Source organism: Manis pentadactyla, chromosome 3 (assembly GCF_030020395.1).
Source record: "Manis pentadactyla isolate mManPen7 chromosome 3, mManPen7.hap1, whole genome shotgun sequence".
Classification (NCBI taxonomy): Eukaryota; Metazoa; Chordata; class Mammalia; order Pholidota; family Manidae; genus Manis; species Manis pentadactyla.
In genome coordinates, this window is record NC_080021.1 from 113,202,825 (window position 1) to 113,219,385 (window position 16,561).

Consider the following 16,561-nt stretch of genomic DNA (forward strand, 5'->3'; position numbering starts at 1 on the left):
TCAAACTGAACTGCATGACACTGGTTGCATTTCCACTTTACTCAGCATTGAACATGGCCATCTTCTGAGTTCTAATATAGAACCTAACAGTAAATTTCCTCCATCCCCTGGGGTTCTTGCTTGAGTGATAAATCCTGTCTCCCTCTAAAAAGCGTCCACATCAATGAATTCTTGCTTATCCAGTCTTACACTTCATCCCACTTATCAAGCCCCTTAAAATCCAATCCCAGGACCATGCACCCTGGCTTGTGCCTGCTAAGTAGTACACACTAACTAAAGAAAATAGCTGTAAATGAAATTTTCTCTACTAGATAAAAACTATAAAATATATAATTCATAAATATAAAAGTGATTATTAAATCAATGTTTTGGGAAATAGCAATTTGTGATCTTGACTACGCATGTCAGAACACATACACCAAAATGAAGTCCAGATCAGTAGTGTTTAGTGTTTTCATAAAATCATTCAATCATTACATATTTTTGAGAAACAAGCTCAATGGTATTATTTAATGAGGAAATATTTTTGAAACAAAAACAGGAGTTATAAAAGAAAATTATCAACACATCTGGCCACATAAAATTTGTGACCAAATAAACTTAGTATAAATGCAAATGGTTGACATGTATGCACACACATTCCATACATAATTGTGATGGAAATTACACAAGTATTTCACATTTTGAAAAATCATACAGATGCAATGTCAGCACCAAAAATGTGTTCCAGCAAAAATTTGTTAATACACATAACCGTTATTTTTCACTCATGGGATGTAATCCACAGGCAACATCATCTCCTATTACACTTTTAAATATCCAGCTCTTTTTCTTCCACCCACAGAGAAAAAGAGAAACCTTTCTCTGTGTAATAAAAAGTCCATAGAACTGTTTCAACTCGCAAAGCACTGAAACAGAATGTCCAGCCCCATGTAAGTACAAAAATGCCAAAGTCAGAGTTCATCAGCTAGGCCAGGCTCAGGAATGGTAGTTTCTCTTTCCAAATTCCATCCCTCCTCCCTCTGCAAGGGTGGTCACCTGAAACTCCACAAGATTACAACGCAAATAAATAAGAAAGTGTGAACCAAACATCCCAGGCAAACAGAGGCTGTCAGAATGGATGTAAAAAGAGCCACCTGATAACAGACTTACACTCAGAATATCTGATCTCCTATCACACGACAGACTGCCCAAAAGGGTGTATGTCCCTGTAAAATATTTGAACAGACATTTCTCCAAACACATACAAATGGCCAACAGCATAGAAGAGGATAGTCATGTCACTAAGTGCTAGAGAAATGTAATAACTCCACAATGAGCTACTACTGTATACCCACTAGCATGGCCGTGACCTCATCAAAAAGACTCTAAGTACAGTAGAAGACGTGGAAAAACTGGCACCCTCATTCATTGGTGTCTGGAACAAAATACTGTGTAAGTTACTTCGACAAGAGTTCATCAGATTCGTAAAAAGGTTAACAGCAACTTACCACATGACCCAGCAATTTCAACCCTAGAAGGCTACCCAAGAGACATGAATGCACACATCCACAGACATGTATATGCACGACCACGTGCATACACACACACAAACGTACACGAGGGAAGCAATAAAAAAATGAGGCAAATGAAAATACCTGGTGAATGTGGATCAATAATGGGAGTTCCTTGTATTATTCTGATAACACTTCCCAAAGTTTGAAATTACGTCAAAATTTAAGATTACAAAAAATGGGGGTGGGGGATGGGGGCAAGAATATCACATGGCAAGCTCCCCCTTAAAGACAATATACAGCTTAAATGACATTACAGAACTGGAGGTGACTTTAATAGAATAACTTCAATGATATAATTGGGCTGTAAACACAATATGCTCTAAAATAATTTTTCTATTGAGTTAAATAAACTTTATAAATCCTGTGACAATATGTTCATATTCACAAAATCTGAACAAAAAACACACCTGACTTTCCACTTTAAATACAAGGTAATTTCAAAAGTTCACTTTGAAGGGGACTGAGTTTTTGGTTTAATTTTGCTTCCAATACCAAGCATAATTACGCAGTTATTCAGAAGTTGAAGTGTGTTACTTGTCTACTTAACAAAGTACTGCTGTGGTGTTCTGAAATGAAGTTCTTTAGTCAAAGTGATAGTAAGGTTTAAAAAAAAACAAAACGAAAATGCATGTTGCATTTTCAGAAGGTCAGAAACATGTAAATTCCAATTGTAACTGTACGTTTACAATTCTCCACACTTAGATTTCAAGCCATTTTATATCTCGACATTCTGGAGCACAATCAAGTGCATCTTAATGAAGTTTCCACTGATGTACTTAGAAATATGATTTACTAACAGTTAAACAGCATCAATTCTTTGTCAAAGATAAATGGTACTCTCTGGAAATAAAGATAATCCTTCAACAACTTTATTCCACTGAGTCAAAATATTTCCTAAGAGCTAAAGGAAATTTTATTCACATCTAGTAAAGTAACTAAACATAAAATCATTACTTATTTTCAACTTTAGTAACTGATCGGCATTTCTCAAACTGTTTTCAATCCTCATTGTTGTTTAAAATATTTGTATTGGTTACTAATTTCTAATAGGTGTCATCATGAGAATAACCAGAATTAGTTAACTGTGACAGAAGACTGACAAAGTGTTTCACACCCTTGAGTGATGCCAAGAATGGGAGAAAAGCGTTGCAAAAGGAGAGGAGCATAGAGCTACTTAAATTCTCATTAAAACCAGCAACACATCCATTACAGGAGAGTTATCATCTCACTTCCAATTTCTTCCCCTCAAGAACAATTTGGATCTCTTTGGCATCCAAAGTCTCATAGGTCAGTAAAGCTTCCGCTAGGTTCTTATGCTCTTTTGCATGAGTCTTCAAGATATGTTTGGCTCGTTCATATGAGTCCTGAAATCGAAAAGCAGATATGAAAGAGGTGAAAACTGAGATGCAAAAACTGTGAGAAACAAAAAACTTTATATACCCTTAAAAATGTAAAACCTATTCATTTCTATTTATAAAAGATAAATATTTAGTAACTGATCAGCATTTCTCAAACTGTTTTCAAGCCTCATAGTTGTTTAAAATATTTGTATAGGTTGCTAATTTGTAATAGGTGTCATCATGAGAATAACCAGAATAACCAGAAAGATAACTCTTTTGTACTTTCAAATATTCCATTTTTAACCTCAAAATCCATCACAAAGATCACTGAGGACTACCCAGACAAAAGCTCCTTAAAGAAATAAAAGTATACATTTTATTTATCTGCTTTAAAAGGTCCGTGAATATAGAAATGTACTTTTCTATTCAATATATATGTAAAAAATAAAAAAAGGGAGATTACGTCTTTTGCATCTCAACATTTCATCAATTTACACCATCCAAAGGGGACAGAAAATGTGACAACGGCACTGTGATTCCATTGTAACAGCATGCTTTCAGCCCACCCACATCTCTCTATTTCTAGTCTCAGCACCCTAATCCCAGCAGTATTTATAGCATGTCTAGATTTACATGGTACCTAAAAAGTGCTCTCACTGCATCTACTCTTGCAACTTTCTTTATCCTAATCTGCATTGGACTGGACGCTGCAGTCCAAAGACCTTTGTTTTGCTTGTTCTCATATGCACACTGCTAGGCACAGAAGACATATTTGTTGAATAAATGTATGTGTGGGTGGGAAAATAATAAAGACTCAATAACCAACATCCTCCACTCTAATACCTCTTACAGTTTTGCACCTGAAGTAGAACTGAGTATTTATAATCAGACATAAGCTGTTAGCCTCCTGCCAGAATACAATAAGCATCCAGTCTATGACCAGAGGCTTCAACCATGTATTTAAATCAGGGTTGCTCTGGTGTGCCTATTACCTTTACCACATACAGTGACCTTTCTAAAAGACAGTGGGTAACCATTATCATTTGGTAAGTGTCCAATAGTTTAGGTACATTATGACTAAACAGATAAATGAACATAGAAAAATATAATCTTACCCTTAGGAGGATTCTGATTTCTTGTTCAATAGCAGATTGAGTTTCTGGACTCAGTTTCCCTGTATCACTGTAGGTCATAACTCCAAGCTAAAACAGGTGGGAACAAAGAAGCTGAACTGAAAAATCCAAAATCACTAATAAACATAACAAACGAAGCACTATCTTATAAATAAGGAAACAAATATCATGGGGGGCAAGGAGGAAATTCAATATAAGAATGTGTTGGAGGGCAAAGAAATTTCATCATTCTTCTGAAAGGAAAAGACCAAAACAAAAGTGTGATCAAGATAGAAAATGTGAAACCGTAAGTATGGTTCTGAGTACCGTCTGAGAGAGCCCTGGCAGCTACTCCAAGTCCAGAAATGCACCATTCAGGGCTACAGCTGCTTCAAGGAGCCACAGGAATAATGTGGGGAAGAGAAGCAGGTGGAAAGGGCAAAATGGGCAAGCTCAGCAAGCAGGTCTTTCACATCGTATGACTAGAAAAGGCTAAAGAACTGGTCTTTTCATTTGGTTACCTCACGAGGTAATAACCTGTTACTGTCTGAGCAGCTAGAACAGTAATAGAATGGTACCATTTTAGTGCTCAGAAAATAACGTTTAGTTTAGAATAAGCTGAGTCAAGTCCATTTGGAACAAGAGAAGGAAAGTAAATGTTAGGAATTTCTAATGGGAACCTTTCTCACAGAGACACTTGGCACCACATCATTTGGTACGTGAAGGAGGATTAAAATCAGCTTTTACCTTTTCACTCATTCCAAATTTGGTAACCATCCACTTTGCTATTTTAGTTGCATTATCAAAATCACTGGAAGCTCCTAAAATTTAAAAGTAAATGTAGAACTCAACGTTTAAAAATACCTTTAAGCCAGCAAACACAGTTTGAACTAAAGCCACTCTTCATAGCCAACCTGTTGTAATATGGTCAGTTCCAAATATAAGCTCCTCTGCCACTCGTCCTCCCATACTGACATCCATTTGTGCAAGGAGCTGAGCCCTAGTTTCATTCCATCTGTCATTCTCAGGCAACAGGGACACCTAGCAGTTGAAAGAAAAAATTCAGACAGTTTGAAACACTTGTATTAATAACAAGAATGACGATTTGGCTCTCATTACGCTACATCATTAACAGCATGACGCTAAAAGCTCATTTAGTAGAGTTGGTCATCAGGTGACTGATGACAGAACCAGCAATATGTAAAATACACAAACTTCCTTATAAAGCAGAAGTGAATTTATAAATAACAGACAGGTAATGCTGCAATAGGACTGTTTAATCACTAGTTGTACAGAAATGTTTAAAGTGTCTATAGTTAGAAACATGAGAATGAAACCTGTATTCAATGAAAAAAACTTTTGAAAAACTATTGAGTCAGTACTATGATATGTAACTTCTTGTAGGGAGGAAAAGAGCAATTACATATTTAAGAATTACACTTTACTATCATTTTGGAATTAAATTTCATAATGTAGTTGCATAGTACCTGAAATATTAACAAAACATTTTATTAGATTAAATTTCACAAGTATTTCTGACTTCATGCTGGTTCAGAAAGTTAAAGAAGAAACTATCAACAAACTTAGGAAGTAGGTGAATTTTCTTTTTTTAAATGTTTTCATTAGCAATTTTCTACATAAGCTTCTGGGGAGCACTATTTGAAAGAAAAGAAAAAATTACAAGACATTACATGTCCCAGTGTTGGCCCCCGCGGAGTGATTGTAGCTTTGTTGATAGGCATGGCATCTTTAGTGTAATATGCAATGATAGCATGACCAGATTCATGATACGCTGTGATGGTTTTATTTTTGTTATCGATTTCCACGCTTCTACGTTCAGGTCCTAAGGATAAAATTTAATTAAGTAAAATTTCTCCGTTAGGAGCGTATATTTAAATGAATAAAAGCCATTTGCTGTGGAGTCATTTTAGAGTAACATGACTTAATATCACTAATAAATATTTTAAACCACAACAATCTGTCAACTGAAAGCCAAAATTTTAAGATCATCTTAATCCTTGTATTAAGAGGGGGAGTGGAATTCTATTTTCAGAAGATAGATTTACTATTAACAGGAATGTCATAACCTATTAAAGTCAATTTAAGATTTAGAATTAAAATTAAATAGTGAGAATTAATAAAATTACTCTTTTATCAGCAGTATCCAACAAGGAGAAACGCATAGGCAACTGTCCCCAAAGAGTATAATCATGTAAGCTACACTTGTTCTGTAAGAGGCCAAGTGGTACTACTATTTTCAGGTATATTTTTGCTTGTCCCTGTACCTTTTTCATAATCGTTTCATTAAAAAAAAGAATTTGTTCTTCAACACCATGAACTGTGTTAAGACAGAAAGAAGAGAGAAAACCTACCCATTAGGATTTTATCTTTGGAAAACTCTAGCTCCTTCATGGTGACCATTTCTTTTCCATCAACAGCTGCCTTTAATGCAGCTTGGTTCACAAGATTCTCCAACTCTGCTCCGGAAAAGCCAACAGTACCTCGAGCTATGATTTCTGGATCAACAGCTATGAAGACAGAATATAATATTAAAATTCCAAAGCAGCTAACAGAAAGCTTTTCACAATGAATTCACATTCCAAAAGAAAAAAACACCTATTAGACCTATAACTTAAAATACTTATCTTAGTGAAACTAGAGTAACTCACTTTATTAAGGGAAAAAAGCCAAAATTGTCATTGGGACAAACCAAAAAAGTTCTTACATTTAAATAACAGTGAAAAACAAAGAAATGTACAGTTGCCAACATGATTTATAAACCTTCAATTTGACCTATACTGTTACTAGCTTAACAATAATCGAAAAAGCTATACCCATACACAGAATTTTTCTGAGTTTCATCTTGAAATACTTTGTACATAAAAGCTGCTCTTATCAGAGGAAACATTTACTTTTATGAACTGACTCAACTATCTTTGAAAATATTACAGCTTGAAAACTGTTTTTATTCAAGTGGATCCACAATATTTCCATGTGTTTATTTTACACTTTGCTTTCCCCTCTTCTGGCTCTAAAGTGACTATAATTTTACCACGAGGTACCTTGCTCATAAACATGTAGGTACTTTTTCTATTACTTTACATTTTATATTCATCTTAAAAACCACTTAAATACTCACCTTCAAGTATTATCTATCTGAATGCTCGGAGGAAAACTTTCTGTCGACTCAGGATTTGAAATTACACAATCTCCTGGATATACAATAATTAAGAAATGGACTTTTTTAAAGGGACATATAAATGAAGAGAAAAAAGACATATAAAACTGGTCTTTTAAGACAGTTATCAAACAGGGACCATAAACACGGTGGATTGATAGGTTACCATTTTACAGAGACAATGTTTGTGTTATGAAATCAGACTTACACTTATCAAACTTTATTTTATTGAGATACCATTTCAAAATTTCTGTTCGACCTTTTACATCTGGTCTTGGAACTGTAACTTGCATGTCAAAACGGCCAGGACGTATTAAGGCGCTAAAAAGAGAATAAAAAGAGAAAACATAAATAAATGGGCTGACTGTGCTGAAGGTCAAGTTAAACAGGACTGACACTCTCAAGAGACGATGGATGGAAGACAATGGCAACCAGAGATTAGGCAGACTTTTGAACATAATATTCAGCTTGCTCCTTATAAAACTTGGCTGAAATTAACAGTTTCAATAATCATAAGGCAGAACAGAGGTTCATGGAGATATATGTGTGCATCTAGATAGCACACAACCCTCAGAAACAAAGACACCAAGTCAGTCAGTCCGGAACAAAAAATCCTATAGCAGCCTTATGAGAACTATACACCCATCTTAACTGCTTTAAGCTTAGAAGGGTAAACTAGAGTTTTAGGCAATAACAAACTATCAGATCAAATTAAAAGTATGAATAAATAAACCAACAAAAATGTAAAAGTGCAGTAAATTTAAAAAATTGTTCCCCACCTAAAAAACTTTTGTTTCAGAAAATTCTTTTACCAGCTTTACTGGAATATTATTAACATATCACAGAGTTTAAGGTGGACAATCCAGTGGTTTTTAATATATTCAGAGCTGTGCAATCATCACCACAATCTAAGTATTTTCTCTCACACATACACACACAAACCCACCCACGCAAAATCCAACCTCATCTACTAGCAGCTCCTCTCCCTTCTCCACAGCTTTCAGCAACCACTAATCTACCTTCTGTTACTATGGATTTGCTTACTCTGGATGTTTCATATAAATAAAATCATGTAAAACATGATATTTTGTGATGGGCTTCTGTCTCTGAGCACAATGTTTTCACAGTTAATCCATGTTCTAGCATGTATCAGTACTTGCCCACAAAAATTATCTGATACTTACTTATCTAATGCCTCTGGGAAGTTTGTGGCTCCTATGATGATAACTCCTTCATTGGGTTTAAAACTATTAAAAAGAAAAAAAGGACACTTACACTGCAAATTAAAAAAGCACATATAGAAATGCTCTACACATTTATCATTAACCTTATTATTAAACCTTAACAGCGAACAGGGACTGATCTTTTTTTATGCTCCAAAAAGAATTTCTCTTGCTTTTTTAAAAGGAACAAATGGTAGGCCAGTGCATTTTAAGAAAACTGCTATCACCACATCATCTGTGATTATGCACCTTCACAATTTGTTCTCCTTAGGAAGAGCAGACCTGTCACAAAAAGCTTGGGCACTAAGTTTTGAAATATTATGTTCAAGTTTGCCCATTTGAATTATTTGCTCCTAGACTTACCTATTTGGTTCTAGAATGTTTTACCTGACTTTAAGGATTTTTTTGCTTCTTTCACAGGAACCCCATCTCTTGCATTTTTTATTATGAAAATCAACACAAGCTTTTAATCTACTGCAACCTTCAAAGCTGGTCACAAATTGTGTAGGAGCCAGTGTACTCTCCCTTACAATCCCCCAGGCTACTATTCCCAGCTGGAATTATTGCTTTCCTGTCATAATACAATTAACAAAAAAAAAAGGTGTACATATCACCACTTAAGGGTAGTTGGCTGATACATCAGCTGCTCTCTTAGTAATGTAAACAGTATTATACTGGAAATAGCTTATCTTGACTTAACTGCACAAGGGACTACTCTGTTGCTTATAAACATAACATTTTTTCTATCTCTTGAATGTTACCATATATGTCCCCATATTCCAAGCACAGAGGAAGATTCAATTACCCATCCATCTCAGCAAGAAGTTGATTTATAGTCTGCCTTGAATATGGATGCATTGGCGATTCAATTCGCTTCCCACCAACAGAATCTAATTCATCAATAAATATAACACAAGGAGCATTTGCTTTTGCTTCCCCTAGGAAAACAGAAACAACTCAAATAACCTTAAAGAAATCAACACTTTTTGAAGAAAAATCGTATGAATATTAAATACTAAAAATCTGTAAGATTGTCAAAAAGTCAACGAAAGATATAAAAGGAGATCTTTTTTAACTGACTGAAGGACAATAGCCTCAGAAGGAAAAACCCTAGAGAATACAGAATGATACCTAAGAAAGACAACTGAGCATTTGTCTTCCTAGCTGTAAAAGCCATATGCAGTCAATTAGATTGGAGGCTGATTACTCTTTCATTACGTATTATAGAATTGATGAAAAAAATGAAACAAAACCCCAGCTTTTCAGCAGCCCCTGACTTCATCCACCATTTCCACTAACTCTTCTATTTGGGAATACAAGTACACTTCTGTTTTAGCTCACAAGTAAATTACCTGGAACCTGAGCCGTGTAATGGCTATTTCAGCTCAGCTGACTACCGATGACAATCAAGTAGCAAAGACAAGGGAAGAGCCCTCTTTCCCTCCACTTAAGAAACTCAGTATCACTATGAAAGATACATTCAAACGTACTAAAAAGATTTCTTATACGGCTGGCTCCCACACCCACGAACATCTCATCAAATTCTGATCCAGAAGCATAATAAAAGGGGACATCAGCTTCTCCTGCCACGGCTCGGGCAAGAAGTGTCTTTCCTGTCCCTGGTGGTCCAACTAAAAGAATTCCTAAAAGAAAAAACAAAACAAGAATGACTCAAATTATTAAAAAAAAAAACACAAACCTTGATATGAACCTATAAACACGGAATTCTCAATTAATTTACAGTTTTGGGGTTGAAGGCACATCAGCAACCAGTATTTTGAGACACAGCAGAACACCTATATATCTACTAATGAACTCACTTCAGGATCTTCTCCATAAATAGTTTCTCTGTATTATTTAAATACTGTTTATGTATCAGCCATAGGCAAGACAGATTCTTGATGGAAAGGAATATAAACTTGTTTATCACTAAACAAATAGGACAAAAGTCACATAAAAATAGATTAAAAGACTAAACAACCAAATGAAATGCATAAACCTTGACTTGATAAATCTTCCATTAAAAATGTATTTTAAAAAATTCTAGGGACATTTGATAACAATTTTAAAAAACACTGGAAAGTACATGATATTAAATGTCTAGCTTTATTGGTAGGATAAATTACTCTATTTAGGACAATGCCCGTAGTCTTAGGTAATGCATAACTAAGTATTTCAATGTCATTCAGTTAAGGTCTACAGCTTTCTAACTTATCCATGTTTAAAAATTTTCACACTAAGTAAGTTGGGATAACAGAATTCTTTGGTTTACAAAGCTTTTTCATTTTGCAGACTACATTTAAAAAAACAACAAAACTGTATTAGTGCTATATTTTAACATAAACTCTTTTTCAGGAAAGCTCCAAAATACCCTTAAGACTATTGCCATGTGGTCCCTACATGGTTTAAATAATCTTTATATCAATTTCTCTGGTTTTTACCTGAGGATTTTCCCACAAATTTATAAAATATTCCTTGTGATTGGAAAGAATGCAACCATTCTAGAGTTCTAATTGTACTTTTTATGATGTTATTGTATCGATTTAATAAGTGAGCCCTAAATTAGAAAAGATTCATGACAACATTTTTATACACTGCTGATATCCTCAGTAGAGATACTGAGCAAAATAAAAGTAAGACTTACATAAGAGTGCTCCCTTTAACTCACCAATTCCAAGTGTAGAACTGGAATCTAGAATAATGTATGTATAATAAATGAATAACCTAGAATTTATTCTAAGCAAATAAGCATGTGGGCAATGTCTTGAGATACTAACATGACCATCACAGTGCTAATTTTAATAACAAAAGCTTGGAAACATTTAAAGTTCAATATAAATGGTTAGATAAAAAGCGTAATAACCACACAGCAGGACACCAGAGTCATTACAATCCTGCACCCAATTCCAATATGTGGAGTTTTCCCTCATACCAACAAGCAATTCTTTGACACCAGCTGGGTGTCTACAATTCAATTCTGACACTACCTACCTAGAGACAGCATCAGATCCCACAAATTACAGGCTCAGATTTACCGGAATGACAGGCTATAGGTTGGAGGTCCCCATGACCTTGTTGGGTTTGATTAATTTGCTAGAGTAGCTCACAGAACTCAGAGAAAAGTTTTGCTTAGTAGATAACTGGTTTAAAATGATTATAAAATGACATAACTCAGGAACAAGATGGAAGTCATGCAAAGAGCAAAGTACAGGGTAAGGGCGAGGGGGTTCCATGCCCTCTTCTGAGTGCACCACTCTCACCGAATTCCACATATTCACCAACTTGGGAGCTCTCCAAACCCCATCTTTTTGGGATTTTAATGGAGGCCTCATTTCATAGGTGTGTGATTAAATCACTGGACACTGGTGACTGATTCAACTTCCAGCCCCTCCAAGACGTTGGGGGTGGGGTGGGTGGATGAAAGTAAAAGTTCCAACCCCCTAATCACATGGCTGCTTCTTTGGGCAACCAGCCTTCATCTTTCCATATGTTCATAAAGTCAGCTCATTAACAAAACAAAACAAAACTACTGCTTTCATAACTATAAAATTCCAAGAAATGGGAACTACCATATATTATTATAAATCACAGTACCACACTCATTAAAACCCATAATGAGTAACATCAGAAAGCCAAACTGAGGAATGTCCTACAAATTAGCATGTACTCTACACAATTTTTCAAATAAAAGATCAGCAACCCCACTACCCTGGAAAAAAAAAAAGGCTGAGGAATTTTTTCAGATTAAAGAAAGTCTAAATGTTATGTGTGAACCTTGATTCCTATGAACCTGGGGCTGGGGGTGGGGCAATTCGCTACAAAAGATATTATTGAAAAAATGCTGAAATTTGAATAACGATGAATTTTACAATAGTTTTGGATTCATGTTAAATTTCCTGATTTTAATATGTTATGTTAAAGAGAACATGTATGTAAATTAGGTAGAGATTTTTCCTTATTCTTGGGATAAATACACAATGAGATATTTAGGGATAAAGAAGCATGGCATATACAATTTACTCACAAGTAGTTTTTTTAAAAAAGTGTATTATGTAAAGGCAATGAGCAAATGGGACAAAATGGAGTATGGAGAGTGTTCTCTACTATCCTTACAACTATAAAGTCTGAAATTATAACAAAAGTTAAATCGCCCCCCGCCCCCCGCAAAGGTGGTTATAGAACAGTATGTTCAGAATGAGCACTTTATTTGTAAGACAGCAATTAAGAACTAAACTTTAGTCAGTCAAATCTGATAAAAATTAAGTTACTAATATATTACAGTATTTTTTGGTAAGTCACGATCAAGGGAAGATATCTTACCTTTTGGAAGTTTACCTCCAAGCACGGTAAATTTTTGAGGATTTTTCAAGAATTCAACAACTTCCTGTAATTCTTGTTTAGCTTCCTCCACCTAAAGTTACACAATTTATTTTTCAAATATTTTCAAATAATGATTCGATTATCAAGATAGCCTCTTTGAAAATCATCAATTTAACTGGATATTAATTTGGCTCTTTATTCAGTGAAAGGATACAAAAAGGGTCCCTTACAAATAAATACACACACACACAGGTTTCTCCTGACACTTTTTGCCAATTATAAAGTCTCCTTACATATCCAAAAAAAAAATTTTTTTTTAATTTCTTACATTATCAATACTTCCTCCAGTTAACTAGGACTGGAATGTTGAAAATTCTAGTTAAATGTGTCAGTGGTATTTAACATAAGCAAAAAGAGTCACCTAGAAAGTTTCAAATCCAGGACTTGTTTGGACGGGTAATAAGCTTCAAGGGCAAATTATGTGGACTTACCATATATTTAAATATTTAAGGATAAGGAGGTCTGTGTTTAAGTTGTAACATGAATTTGTGATTATGATATTATATTCATTATAAGAATTATTACAAAATTATACATGATTTAGTTCCTAACAAATGACAAAGGGCAGTGACTAAAATCAAGTTATACTTTACGGAGTATCATTTTGTAAATAGCTGTGTCAAACAAGTTTAGAAGATTTAATCCCAACACTATAAAATCTTGCAAAATTGAGGCATTCTTACTTTCTCCCTGCAATGTACATAATTACTGATTATACTTTATTATGGGATGAGCTCATCTCTGAGTAAAAGCTGAAGAAGACATGCTGATAGTAAACAGTAGAAGACAGAACAAGGTGGATCATCACCAAGTATTCTGTGCTAATATGACTAAGTGTTGTAATTGCTATAAAATCTAAATTTACATAGACCAAAGTAATTCAGTAGCATTTACCACGGTAGGTATGCCACAAGATAGTATCTGTGATCAACGGACCAAGTCTTAAAAGAGTCTGTATACCAATTTCTTCCATGCCCAGAATTTCTAGTTATTTATATATAGCTTCTATAAAAATATTAATAAGCGTTTTTACAACTTCATTCACTGCCTTGATCCCTTTAGCCCTATTTTCCTCCATAAATTTTATATAAATTCCTCTACTGGGAATTCTCTTGCCACAGAGGTTTGGGAGAGAAAATAATTTGAGTAGATGATGTGCAATCTGCTTTCCTTTTCTCCTGCAATTTAAGGTTATCCACTACTTTGACCAAATATTTTGGTATTCTTTTAGCATATGGATACCTCTGAATATTTAAACAAATTATTGCAATAATCCAGCCAAATCTTTTTTTAAACAAATTTTACTGAAGCTTAATATTCACACAAAAATGCACAAATCATAAATGTATATACCTCTATATAGTTTCACAGAGTGAACTCCAAATATGTTATCAGCCCCCAGCTCTAGAAACAGAATGTTACCAGAACCTTCCCAGTTCTTTCTAGTTCCTATCTCTTCCCACCCCAAGGATAATCACTGCTCTAACACCACACATAAATAGTTTGGACTGTTTATGAATTTTATATAAATGCAATACATGTAGTATATATGGCTTCTTTCACCCAATGTGATGTTTGTCAGATCTACCCATGTTGTTACTTACCCTCACTGCATAGGATTTTATTCTACGGCTGCCACAATACTGTATGTTTATTCTATGTTAGGTGGACACTGGGTTGTTTCTAGTTTTGGCTTAAACAGGGCTTTTGAGAATATTCCTGTGGATGTCTCTAGGTAAGCTCATGTATATATTAAATCATTTATACTGGGCCTGGGAGTAGACAAGGTTTGCTTTTAGCCATTCATTTTACAAATATTTCAGTTAAGTTTTAATCATTTTATTACAATAACTTTCAAAAACTGCTCCAAGCCTAACAAAAACCCTGCTTCCCTTTTAAGCTACTGTGTATTTCCTGGAAATATTTCTGTGTAACTTTCTAGAAATCTAAGAGAGGCATGAGTTTATTCCTAATCTATGTCCCCAAAATCTGTTCGGTCCATAGCCTTTCTCTTCTCAGTAAATGACAACTTCATTCTTCCAAATGTTCAGGCTAAAACTCTTGTTGTCATTCTTGACACCTGTTTCTTTCTCATACCCTACATTCTCTTCCATCAGGAAACCTTGTTGGGTTTACCTTCAAAATACTTATTAACAATCTAACCACTTCTCATGAACTCTACTGCTATCCTGTCAGCCTAAGCCACCACCATCTCTTGCCTGGACTACAGTAACGGTCTATTTTCTACCTTTGTCCCTTCTTCGGATTATCAACACAGCAGCCACAGTTCCCATTAAATTTTATGTCAAACCGCATCTTTCCTCTGCTCAGAATCCTTCAATGGCTACCACTTGACCAGAGTAAAAGCCAAAGTCTAAAAACGGCTTATAAGACACTATGAATCAGGTCCTCTATACCTCCCTGATCTCATCTCCCACGACTTCTGCTCACTTGCCTTGTTCACTCCATCCACACAGAAGTGGCCTTTTCACTGCTCAGTGAGCAGGCTGAGCACATTAGTTTTGCAGGGCCTTTGCTGTCTCTCCTCCTCTGGTGAGGCATGCTCTTTTCTCAGACACATGCACGTCGTCATTGATATATTGTTAGAAAGTTTGTTGTTAGTCCTAGGATCAGCAGTACTACAGAGTTAAAGTGAAATCATATTGTTAGACCTGATGTTATTAAGAGGGCAGATAGGGCTCCGGTTAGAGGTCAAGGGCTTGGATTTACTATGTGGTAGGAGTGGGTTTCATGGGTCATTATGTGTTATCATGTAAGTAAAGACTAACTAGGAGAGTGAATACGTATGCTTGAATGAGTGCGACCGCGAATTCAAGGATCGTAAGTAGGACTAGGATAATGAAAGTGGTTGTAGCCACAGTGAAGTTGATTGATATTAGAGCAAGAGTTGCGCTTCCAATTAAGTGTATTAGTAGGTGGCCAGCAGTAATGCTGGCGGTTAGTCGTACTGCGAGTGCCAAGGGTTGGATTAACAGGCTGATTGTTTCAATAATTACTAGTATTGGGATAAGTGTGCCTTGGGTAGAAAGTGGGCTAGAGATGTTTTTGTCTTGTGTCGGAATCCTGTAACTATGGTAGCTGCTCATAGAGGAACGGCTATGCTCAGGTTTATTGATAATTGGGTTGTGGGTGTAAATGAATGGGGTAGTAGGCCTAGCAGATTTGTAGATGCAATGAAAATGATTCGTGTTACTAATATGAAGGTCCAGGTTTGTCCTTTGTAGTTGTGGATGCTCATTATTTGTTTGGATGTTTAAGTCATTGTTGGATGGATATGACGTGGTTGTTAATTAGTCGTTTTGATGTTGGGAAGAGTATTATTGGGAATATAATGATAATTGTGACAATAGGGATTCCTATTATTACTGGGGTAATGAAAGAGGCAAATAGATTTTCGTTCATTTTTTTTCTCAAGTGTAAGTGTTTTGTGATGTAGTTTTATTGAAGTCTCTGCGTTGTGAGGGTAATGGTGTTTAGAGATTTTTAATTGAAATAGAATTAAAGAGAGTTAGGATCATGGATACAATTGTAATAGATCATGTTGTGGTGTCTAGCTAAGGCATGTCATTAAGGAGAAGCGTGTTCTCTGTCTCTAACTTAAAAGGTTAGCGCTACTAGCTTCTTAATGATTTACAGTATAGATGCAGTTCAGCTTTCAAATGTTTTTAGGGGTACTAGTTCAAGGACGATTGGCATGAAGCTATGATTTGAGCCGCAGATTTCTGAGCATTGTCCATAGAACAGGCCTGGT

General features: G+C 35.3%; 1 protein-coding gene across 5 annotated transcripts in view; it reads right to left on the bottom strand.

The window, feature by feature from the left end:
- Window positions 1-480: 480 nt before the first annotated feature.
- The window catches only part of YME1L1 (YME1 like 1 ATPase), a 59,912-nt gene continuing 43,831 nt past the window's right edge, over window positions 481-16,561 (bottom strand). For all 5 annotated transcript variants that reach the window (XM_036908592.2, XM_057498298.1, XM_057498299.1 and 2 more), the window contains 11 exons: window positions 12,730-12,820; window positions 9,900-10,052; window positions 9,215-9,347; window positions 8,371-8,433; window positions 7,395-7,507; window positions 6,381-6,536; window positions 5,700-5,851; window positions 4,923-5,049; window positions 4,756-4,829; window positions 4,012-4,098; window positions 481-2,920 (listed from right to left, as the gene is read on the bottom strand). In XM_036908592.2, the coding sequence (XP_036764487.1) occupies window positions 2,777-2,920; window positions 4,012-4,098; window positions 4,756-4,829; window positions 4,923-5,049; window positions 5,700-5,851; window positions 6,381-6,536; window positions 7,395-7,507; window positions 8,371-8,433; window positions 9,215-9,347; window positions 9,900-10,052; window positions 12,730-12,820 (1,293 nt within the window). In that variant the 3' untranslated portion in view covers window positions 481-2,776. The remainder of the gene's footprint in view (window positions 2,921-4,011; window positions 4,099-4,755; window positions 4,830-4,922; window positions 5,050-5,699; window positions 5,852-6,380; window positions 6,537-7,394; window positions 7,508-8,370; window positions 8,434-9,214; window positions 9,348-9,899; window positions 10,053-12,729; window positions 12,821-16,561) is intronic.